Source organism: Oncorhynchus gorbuscha, unplaced genomic scaffold (assembly GCF_021184085.1).
Source record: "Oncorhynchus gorbuscha isolate QuinsamMale2020 ecotype Even-year unplaced genomic scaffold, OgorEven_v1.0 Un_scaffold_5:::fragment_6:::debris, whole genome shotgun sequence".
Taxonomy (NCBI): Eukaryota; Metazoa; Chordata; class Actinopteri; order Salmoniformes; family Salmonidae; genus Oncorhynchus; species Oncorhynchus gorbuscha.
Window position 1 is genome coordinate 48,924 of NW_025745329.1, and position 11,192 is coordinate 60,115.

The 11,192-nt window shown below is 45.3% G+C and overlaps 1 protein-coding gene across 2 annotated transcripts; it reads right to left on the minus strand.

Moving 5' to 3' along the window:
• Nucleotides 1-288: 288 nt before the first annotated feature.
• Nucleotides 289-3,071, minus strand: cited4b (Cbp/p300-interacting transactivator, with Glu/Asp-rich carboxy-terminal domain, 4b). Of its 2 annotated transcripts, none has more exons than XM_046333689.1 (2): nucleotides 2,818-3,071; nucleotides 289-1,901 (listed from the first exon to the last, which is right to left on the minus strand). In XM_046333689.1, exon 2 carries the CDS (start codon nucleotides 1,894-1,896, stop codon nucleotides 1,147-1,149), a length of 750 nt encoding a protein of 249 aa, XP_046189645.1. In that variant the 5' UTR covers nucleotides 1,897-1,901; nucleotides 2,818-3,071; the 3' UTR covers nucleotides 289-1,146. The 2 variants fall into 2 exon arrangements, with proteins under 2 accessions (XP_046189645.1, XP_046189644.1); XM_046333688.1 differs by having other exon boundaries at nucleotides 289-1,905; nucleotides 2,818-3,068.
• Between the last annotated feature and the right edge of the window lie 8,121 nt (nucleotides 3,072-11,192).

Below are 11,192 nucleotides of genomic sequence, written 5' to 3' on the forward strand. Positions count from 1 at the left end.
TTGAGTTTGATTTTAACAGTCATCAGTTTCCATGACAGGATTGAAGGCGATTTGCTGCTTTCAGCAGTAAAACATCACAGTCACCATAAGACTGTGCATACCTTGAGGGAAATAAAGATCTTCCTAAGAAAGAGGGACACCTTTGAGATAAACTAATTCAGTATTGAGTTATTTAATATCCTGGACCCTGCAGGATGGAAAGCCCTGAAGTGGCCTATTCCCTTTAGCCCACCAGGTTACCTTTAAATGCCTGAGGGAGTTGTGCAATGAATATAAAGCAGGCCACACTTATATCCAGGCCATTTTTATTGATCCTCAAAACCCCTTTACAACCCCCCATCTTGACCACAAAGGGAAGATTTTAAAAAAAAACACAGCAATAAAGTAAAGAAAATAATAATAAAATTGGCATAATTAAGGCAGTTCTACATCTTACATAGACTTTCCTGTAGTAACACAGATTTAGACAGTACAAGCAGTAGGTTCGAGAACATCACAGCGAAAAGCAACACTTGCCAAAAGTGAGATATTCACTTATGATGGACTTCCATTCAAATCCATGAAATGACATTCTACTTGTAGAGAGAAATCCTTGGAGAGAAATCCAAGCTCTTGGAAGATCCAAAATTAATTTGAGGGGCTTTACTTCCCCCTGATCTTACCCAAAACATGAAAAGCACTTGATCCTCTCTCTGGAAGATCTGTCAGTCTCTGGTTTGTTCTATATTAATTTCTCAGAGAGTAATAAATAAATACATCTTACTACTAAATTGCCATTGAGTCCAAGGTAGGAGGCAAGTGTCTTAACATTGTTCAGAGTGGCTTCTCAAATTTAGCAGTTTTGTTTACATTCATCTCTAGAGAGAAGAGATGCGGGAGGAAGATGTCCCTATACAGGTGAGCTGCGACCCAACACAGAACCACACCCCTGGTCACTTCACAAATGACACCATAGCACTGTAGTTATCCAGACCAGCGTCTCTCGCTCACTCTTCTCTGCCTTTCACTGCATCCAAGCAGTTACAGTGAAAGGCACAACACAAAAAGCTGAATTGTCTCCAGTGGGCAACACTCTACTCAAGTCTCTCCAAACTTTCCACCCTTCCAGGCCCCTTCACAGCATCATTGACTCAGGTCCACTCTCACTCAGCAGCTGACGGTGCTGGGAAGCTGTTTGCTCACAAAGTCTGAGATGAAGTCAAACTCGTTCTGGCCCAGGAAGAGTTCGGGCAGCTCCTGAACGCGGTCCAGGCCCAGCTCCATGACCAGGGACGTCAAAACCTCCTCGTCAATCATGTCTGCGTCCATGCCGTTCAAGGCTAGTGCCGGCCCAGCCATCTGCTGCATATTAGCCAGCTGGGCCGGGCCAATGCGGTACTGGGCTGCCCCGTTGCCCATGTGGTTGCTGTTCATGGGCCCCAGTGGATGTCCGTGATACTGGGTGTTGAGTTTTTGCAGATGCATGCTGGCCATGAGCTGCTGGGACGTGAGACCACCATTCATATACTGCTGTTGTTGCTGTGGGTGCTGCTGGGCCTGCTGTTGCTGGCTCATGTGATGGTGCTGGGGGTGGTGTTGCTGCTGGGCCTGCCCGTTGTTGTACATTATGTTACCAGACGTCATTTGGTGATGGCCCATCTGAGCCCCGTTGAGCTGTACATTCACGGGCCCCACCATGCCTTGCCGCTGCCTCATGGCCACCTCCATGGTGGCCTGCTGCTGAGGTCCCCCGCCGTAGTGCATCATCTGGCCATTGGGCAGGGCTCGGAGGCCAGGCTGAGGCACCACATGCTGCTGGTGGCCTGCCTGCAGGCCTCCGTTCATGCCCATTCTGTAGCCATGGAGGCCCCCACCCATAGAGCTGTGGTTCATGGGCATTATTAGATGATCCGCCATGGCTCCTGTCTTTGAGCATAGAGGAAACACAGTTAAAGCGATGCAGTTGATTTTCAACCCCTCGTGTAGGTAGGTAGAAGTTCAATGAGTAGCCTACATTTGGCACGATTGAAACCAATTAGTGAATAGGTGACATGCCATGGACATATGACTTGGCTGCACTATAGAGGAACCTGTCTGGATGCATAAGAGCAGTTTATGTAGAAAAACGGGTTGATTTGGCAACAAGACAATTTCGATATATTTGAGGTTTGAGAAATATTGTTACGCAATATTATTTCCTGGAAATATGTAGCCTACAATGTCCTAAACTGGCAGAGTGGAAACCACAGGAGACGCTTCCTATTCAAGAACCGCTGGGTTTGTGCTCTTTTCGCGAACACTAGAAAGCCTTTCCATGTCTTCCTCAGCGTCACTGCAAATACTCCTTTGTGGCTTGCCGATTGAAACAGGTAGGCTAAATATCAACCTTGTTACCTTTACAACTAGATATTCGATTGATTTAATAGATTATAAAATGCGTCTCGGTTAGTGATGCATTAAGTATAATTTGGTTTATATTCCCTCCACAGTGCACATCAAACACAATGAAACCAGCTCGGTTATTTTATGCACGTTGCAACAAAGAAGCGATACATTGGCATTATGCATTCTCCAACAACTGTAGCCTATATTATATGGTTGTTCAAATTTAGGATTGCTTCCCAAATTCAATTCATAACATCTACGACCTCCCTTTGTTAATACACACCACTATTTTATTTCAATCAAATATTTCTAGCCTACAATTGCATTGCTGATTAATTATTCCATTACTCCTAAAAACAACGAAAAGGCAAACAATGGATCAGCAACCCCAAGACCTTCACACAAACGCCAGACACCGAATTCTACAATAAATGCATTAAAACAAACACGTACCCGTATCTACTTGGATTAAAATTCAGGGATTTTGCTACTGCTACGTTTTGTTTGAGTTTTGCACTGCAAAGCGAGGTGTCTCCAGGTTACGGTATGTAATTCCACAGGGTTGCGCTTCATGCTCAAGCAGGGCCGATGCACAGATTGCCGCATCAGATCTTGAAACAACTGCCTATTTTCTGGGTCAACTCAGGGATTATACATCTAAAAAAAACTCAGGGTGAGGCATGGGGGGAGAGAGAGGTGGAGCTACGGTTGCCTCGCCTTTGTTCCGATTGGTCTCTACTTGATATAGTTGTGCATGTGCATAGAAAAAAGGAGTGGAGTACTGTGACACACTAGCCAATTTGAATACCCCACCCCTCTGTATTTTTTAAATAATCAATTATTCTCCCATAGAGAATGACAGAGGCCTCTAGTGGCCAGTTTTAGTATGGGCAATGCCATTGAGGATGTCCATGCTTCTGCCATTTTAAAGTAGTCAACTTTTTATTTAACTAGGCAAGTCAGTTAAGAACAATTTCTTATTTACAATGACAGCCTACCCCGGCCAAACCAGTACTACATTGGGCCAAATGTACGCCACCCTATGGGACCCCAATCACAGCCAGATGTGATACAGCCTGGATTTGAACCAGGGACTGCAGTGACACCTCTTGCACTGAGATGCAGTGCCTAAGACTGCTGCAGCACTCTGGAGCCATTGCTATGGTTTCTGCCCCTCTCTGATATATGTGGACAACAATGTTTTAATAAAATTATCTTGTTTCTAAGATGTCGCTGGGTTTTAGTTTAACACACAAATACTGTATAATTCATAAGAGTTACAGTGGGAAATGTGTTTAATTATAATAGATAGGTAGGTGGTTTGTGTGTCTGTTTGTCTACACCTACTGGAGTGTGTGTGTGTGTGTGTGTGTGTGTGTGTGTGTGTGTGTGTGTGTGTGTGTGTGTGTGTGTGTGTGTGTGTGTGTGTGTGTGTGTGTGTGTGTGTGTGTGTGTGTGTGTGTGTGTGTGTGTGTGTGTGTGTGTGTGTGTGTGTGTGTGTGTGTGTGTGTGTGTGTGTGTGCATCGACAGGGCTGTAGTGGAGCAAGTTGAGAATTTCAAGTTCCTTGGTGTCCACATCACCGAGGATGTGTGTGTGTGTGTGAGAGAGAGAGTCTATGTGACACACCAGTCTGCTGTGCATTGCCTGAGTGTGTACGGGGAGGGGCAGTGGAATGCCTGTGCTATTCTAGGCCACTGGCAGCAGTGGCTGTTGTGATAGTGTGCTCTGACTGCAGATGCAAGTGCCTCAGATCGCCTTTCACCACAAGGACTCTAGCCTGCAATTGCAATTGAATGAAAAGATCATAGTATTTTGAGCAACCCATTGTGTAAAGCAGGTATTCCCAAACTGGGGTACGCTTAATGCCGTCAGAGGTACGTCAAATAAAAATGTGATTAATGTAAAAAATATATTATTTTTTGTGTAAAAAAAACTATTCTTCACATTTTCAAACAGTCCATTTATATTTTCCAACAGGGCTACACATTTGTGTCGTTTTTCTTTTCTCGTCTAAGAAGCCTCGTTTCACTGCCAAAAATAAAATTCAACCATCTAGTGTTCAGCAAAATAATAACACAATGTCAAATACAGGTAGCCTCGTCAAATAATCACATTAACTGTTACTCTTTCGCTGGAATTCCACTAACGGTCTATATGCAGCCAAACACAGATGCTGCTCTTAATGTTTGATCGAAAATTGATAAATGGTTAAAAAAAGTAAAGACACATACCAACTCTACTGGTACTACTGCAACTACCAGCAGTACACCTGTACCTGTCGACGACACATGTTGTTCTGTTTCCAGGAGCACATCCAGTGCTAGCATCAGTAATTCTACATTTGTTGTTAGCCCAGCTAGCATGGAAACTGACAGTTGTGAATCTGATGCAGCCAAAGAGCTACTGCCCCCTTACCCGGGAAAGCACCGAACAACAGACAGGGACGTTGGACCATCGAAGAGGCGCAAATATGATAAGAACTACATTGATTTGGGGTTCACTTATATTGTGAGTAGTGCCTTTCCTCAGCCACAGTGTGCAAAATATGCCCATTTGAAAAATAAGCCACAGGAGTTTTTTGAGCGAGAATTAAGATGACTTTTGAGTAGTATGACAAGTATAAAAGCAACAGACACCATTAATAAGAAGGGGCTAGAAGCGTCTTATATGGTGAGCTACCGAGTGGCTAGGACAGGCAAGCCCCATACTATTGTGGAGGACTTAATTCTTCCTGCTGCCTCGGATATGGTTGGGACAATGCTGGGGGAAAAGGCCAAAAACACTATACAGACAATGGCTTCATCAAACAACACTGTTTCACGATGCATCATTGACAAGGCAGGAGATGTTTGGAAAACAGTTACTGCTTCGCATACAAGCCAGTGAATTCTATGCATTACAGCTGGATGAGTAAACAGACATGGCGGGTCTGGCACAGCTCCTGGTATATGTCCGTTACGTTAACGGGGGGGTCAATTAAGGAAGACATCCTCTTCTACAAACCACTGGAAACCGCAATGGATTTTTTAAAGTACTGTACAGCTTTGTGACATCACATGGACTTTGGTGGTCAAGATGTGTTGGTATCTGTACTGATGGTGCAAAAGCCATGACAGGAAGACATAATGGAGTGGTAACGCGCGTGCAAGCAGTTGCTCCCGTAGCCACTTAGGTACACTCCACTTAGGTACACTGCAGCATCCACTGAGAGGCTCTTTCTGCCAAGGGAATGCTTGACAGCTTGAAAGATGTTTTGGACACTACAGTGAAAATGGTTAACTTTGTTAAAGCAAGGCCCCTGAACTCTCGTGTATTTTATGCACTATGCAATGATATGGGCAGTGACAATGTAACACTTTTACAACATACAGAAGTGCGCTGGTTATCAAGGGGCAAAGTATTGAGACGTTTTTTGAATTGAGAGACGAGCTTAAAGTTTTCTTTACTGTCCATGATTTTCACTTGTCTGTCCGCTTGCACAATGACGAGTATCTCACACGACTGGCCTATATGGGTAATGTTTTTTTCTTACCTGCATGATCTGAATCTAGTATTACAGGAACTCTCCGCAACTATATTCAATGTGCAGGACAAAATTTAGGCTATGATTAAGAAGTTGGAGCTCTTCTCTTTCTGCATTAACAAGGACAACATGCATGTCTTTCCATCATTGTATGATTTGTTTGTGTGCAAATGAACCCAAGCTTACGGATAATGTCAAATGTGATATAGCGAAGCACCTGAGTGAGTTGGGTGTGCAATTATGCGGGTACTTTCCCGAAACGGTTGTCACAAACAACTGGATTCGTTATCCCTTTCATGCCCTGCCTCCAGTTCACTTACCGATATCTGAAATTGAAATTGCAACAAGCGGTTCTGTGAAAATGTCATTTAATTCAGAAGCCACTGCCTGATTGGGCTGTGCTCAGAGTATCCTGCCTTGGCAATTCGAACTGTTAAGACACTGATGCCCTTTGCAACCACGTACCTATGTGAGAGTGGATTCTCAGCCCTCACTAGCATGAAACTCAATACAGGCACAGACTGTGTGTGGAAAAAGACTGAGACTCTCTCCAATATAACCCAACATTGCAGAGTTATGTGCATCCTTTCAAGCACACCCTTCTCATTAACTTGTGGTGAGTTATTCACAATTGTTGATGAACAAATGAGGTTTTAAATGTCAGATGGCTAAATAAAGAGCAAAATTATTGATTATAATTATTTGTGCCCTGGTCTGTAAGAGCTCTTTGTCACTTGCCACGAGCCGGGTTGTGACAAACTCACACTCATTCTTATGTTTAATAAATGTATCCTAAAGTGCGTGTGTGGCAGGCTTACAATTATGACAACAAACAAAAAAATTGAGAGTGCGCTGACCCTGGTGCCAGAGCTGGAGGTCGAATGTTTGAAGGGGTACGGGACTATAAAAAGTTTGGGAACCACTGATCTATGTTATTTACATGGTATCCATTCGGATAACTGTCTCATCCCAGCAATATTCCCACATTTGGCTAATCTCTATCTGCTGTATTATACCATGCTCTCTTTTTCCTCTGACTTTCCAGGAGGTCCACAAAGTGACACGAAGCATTATCGCCTCTCCCGCACCTGGTCCTCTCTATAAATCACTTTTATAGATAGGATTTGTGAGATTCCCCATAATGGGTTTAGACTGCCTTAAAATAGATTCCTCTCTCAGTTATTTTCTTTTCAAATTGTGTTTATAGGTTTCGTGCTGCTACAATCAATAAATGGCAATCTATCCAATCCATCATACTGTTACTAGCTGTCTCGTTTGGAGTATTTTATCAATCATTGACAAAGTAACAATAAAAGCAAGCCATCCTGCATCCTTCCTATGAACACCTTCCTGTGCCACAAACACACACACAGAAGGGAAATTGAAAGTCTGCTTTTGAACCTCGGCAATATCAGTGTCCAACCTCATCCTCAGACACAATAACTGGAAGTGATTAACAAGGTCTGCGACAGCCATCCCTTCACTGGGAACGCTGCAATTCCTTCCAGAACAACATGCCTCTTTCAAACCAGAGGATGGGTGAGTGACAACTAGAGACTCTTCCTGAAACTATTATGTTCCAGGAAAAAGCCGGATACAAAGCCATAAAGCTCAAAAAGGTGGAGTCTCACTTGTGCTCAACTAAGTTGTTTCTGTTCAGAAAAAAACAATATCAGTGAAGTGTTTTTAGGCAGGCAGAAGCATTTGTACTCACATCAAATATGCAATTCACCCCATGGTTGGGGTGAACCATGATGCTATATGGGAGATCATTCAGATGCTGTGGGGCTCTAGGCTAGATTGGATTGTTCCGCTTGTTCCGCCTGTGTTACATACCAGAAAAATACCATTCATAAACAAGCTTGAGGATAAACATTTCCATGTGAATCTAACCTTTGATAATGCTCAGGTAATTCTATAAGGAACATCTTCATGAGAATTACAGCCAGCTTCTATGTGTGTATAAAACACGTGGAAAACAGCGGGGGCATCATCATTTATTTGTAATTTGTTTTATTTAACCTTTATTTATGTCATGCAGGTGAAGGAGGACCCAAACGCGACTTAACAGAAACAGAGTTTATTAATGTTCAAAACCGAATAACTGAAATCCTCTAGATTAGTAGAGGGGAAAACAACTGGAGAAGCGGCCACAGACTGCAGGTCGCTTCGGGTAGGCGCAGGCCGTAGTCAACTGAGACACCTGCTCACACGCAGCGTCTGAAGAAGGCACAAAACACGACAGGACAGGGTGATACACAATCACGGCAAAAAACACGACAGGACAGGGCGAAACGCAACTACAGCATGGAATACAAAACAAGGAACCGACGGCACAGGAACGGGACACAAAGGAATAAATAGGGACTCTAATCAGGGGAAAGGATCGGGAACAGGTGTGGGAAGACTAAATGATGATTAGGGGAATAGGAACAGCTGGGAGCAGGAACGGAACGATAGAGAGAAGAGAGAGCGAGAGAGTGAGAGAGGGAGGGGGAGAGAGAGGGATAGGAGGGAAAGAACCAAATAAGACCAGCAGAGGGAAACGAATAGCATGGGGAGCACAGGGACAAGACATGATAATAAATGACAAACATGACAGTACCCCCCCACTCACCGAGCGCCTCCTGGCGCTCTCGAGGAGGAACACTGGCAGCAACGGAGGAAATCATAGATCAAACGGTCCAGCACGTCCCGAGAAAGAACCCAACTCCTCTCCTCAGGACCGTAACGAAAAACGATAAAAAGGGAAACTAGGGTACTACTCTAAAAAAAAAAAATGAGAACTAGGGACAGACTGAGACACAGCAAGGGCAGGGACAAGAACAGGAGAGATGCGATGGCAGGGAACAGACTGAGACCCAGCAAGACCAGGAGCAGAAGCAGAAAAAAATTACCAGACTTCTTCTGCGCGCAGTCTGAACACGCAGCCACGAAACGGCGCGTGTCACGCTCCTGAGTCGGCCACCAAAAGCGCTGGCGAATAGACGCAAGAGTGCCTCGAACACCGGGATGACCAGCTAACTTGGCAGAGTGAGCCCACTGAAGAACAGCCAGACGAGTGGAAACAGGAACGAAAAGGAGGTTACTAGGACAAGCGCGCGCGACGCAGTGTGCGTGAGTGCTTGCTTAACCTGTCTTTCAATTCCCCAGACTGTCAACCCGACAACACGCCCATAAGGAAGAATCCCCTCGAGATCAGTAGAAGCCACAGAAGAACTAAACAGACGGGATAAGGCATCAGGCTTGGTGTTCTTGCTACCCGGACGGTAAGAAATCACAAACTCGAAACGAGCGAAAAACAACGCCCAACGAGCTTGACGGGCATTAAGTCGTTTGGCAGAACGGATGTACTCAAGGTTCTTATGGTCTGTCCAAACGACAAAAGGAACGGTCGCCCCCTCCAACCACTGTCGCCATTCGCCTAGGGCTAAGCGGATGGCGAGCAGTTCACGGTTACCCACATCATAGTTGCGCTCAGATGGCGACAGGCGATGAGAAAAATAAGCGCAAGGATGAACCTTATCGTCAGACTGGAAGCGCTGGGATAGAATGGCTCCCACGCCTACCTCTGAAGCGTCAACCTCGACAATAAATTGTCTAGTGACGTCAGGAGTAACGAGGATAGGAGCGGACGTAAACGTTCTTTTAGAAGATCAAAAGCTCCCTGGGCGGAACCGGACCACTTAAAACACGTCTTGACAGAAGTAAGAGCTGTGAGAGGGGCAGCAACTTGACCGAAATTACGAATGAAACGCCGATAGAAATTAGCGAAACCTAAAAAGCGCTGCAACTCGACACGTGACCTTGGAACGGGCCAATCACTGACAGCTTGGACCTTAGCGGAATCCATCTGAATGCCTTCAGCGGAAATAACGGAACCGAGAAAAGTAACGGAGGAGACATGAAAAGAGCACTTCTCAGCCTTTACGTAGAGACAATTCTCTAAAAGGCGCTGTAGAACACGTCGAACGTGCTGAACATGAATCTCGAGTGACGGAGAAAAAATCAGGATATCGTCAAGATAGACAAAAACAAAAATGTTCAGCATGTCTCTCAGAACATCATTAACTAATGCCTGAAAAACAGCTGGCGCATTGGCGAGACCGAACGGCAGAACCCGGTACTCAAAATGCCCTAACGGAGTGTTAAACGCCGTTTTCCACTCGTCCCCCTCTCTGATGCGCACGAGATGGTAAGCGTTACGAAGGTCCAACTTAGTAAAGCACCTGGCTCCCTGCAGAATCTCGAAGGCTGATGACATAAGGGGAAGCGGATAACGATTCTTAACCGTTATGTCATTCAGCCCTCGATAATCCACGCAGGGGCGCAGAGTACCGTCCTTCTTCTTAACAAAAAGAACCCCGCCCCGGCCGGAGAAGAAGAAGGCACTATGGTACCGGCGTCAAGAGACACAGACAAATAATCCTCGAGAGCCTTACGTTCGGGAGCCGACAGAGAGTATAGTCTACCTCGAGGAGGCGTGGTCCCTGGAAGGAGATTAATACTACAATCATACGACCGGTGAGGAGGAAGGGAGTTGGCTCGGGACCGACTGAAGACCGTGCGCAGATCATGATATTCCTCCGGCACTCCTGTCAAATCGCCAGGTTCCTCCTGAGAAGTAGGGAGAGAAGAAACGGGAGGGATGGCAGACATTAAACACTTCACATGACAAGAAACGTTCCAGGATAGGATAGAATTACTAGACCAATTAATAGAAGGATTATGACATACTAGCCAGGGATGACCCAAAACAACAGGTGTAAACGGTGAACGGAAAATCAAAAAAAAATAGTCTCACTGTGGTTACCAGATACTGTGAGAGTTAAAGGTAGTGTCTCAAATTTGATACTGGGAAGATGACTACCATCTAAGGCAAACATGGGCGTAGGGTTGTCTAATGGTCTGAAAGGAATGTTATGTTTCCGAACCCATGCTTCGTCCATGAAACAACCCTCAGCCCCAGAGTCAATCAAGGCACTGCATGTAGCACCCGAACCGGTCCAGCGTAGATGGACCGACATAGTAGTACAAGATCTAGATGAAGAGGACTGAGTAGTAGCGCTCACCAGTAGCCCTCCGCTTACTGATGGGCTCTGGCCTCTTACTGGACATGAATTAACAAAATGTCCAGCAACTCCGCAATAGAGGCACAGGCGGTTGGTGATCCTCCGTTCCCTCTCCTTATTCGAGATGCGAATCCCTCCCAGCTGCATGGGCTCAGTCTCAAAGCCAGAGGAGGGAGATGGTTGCGATGCGGAGCAGGGAAACACCGTTGATGCGAGCTCTCTTCCACGAGC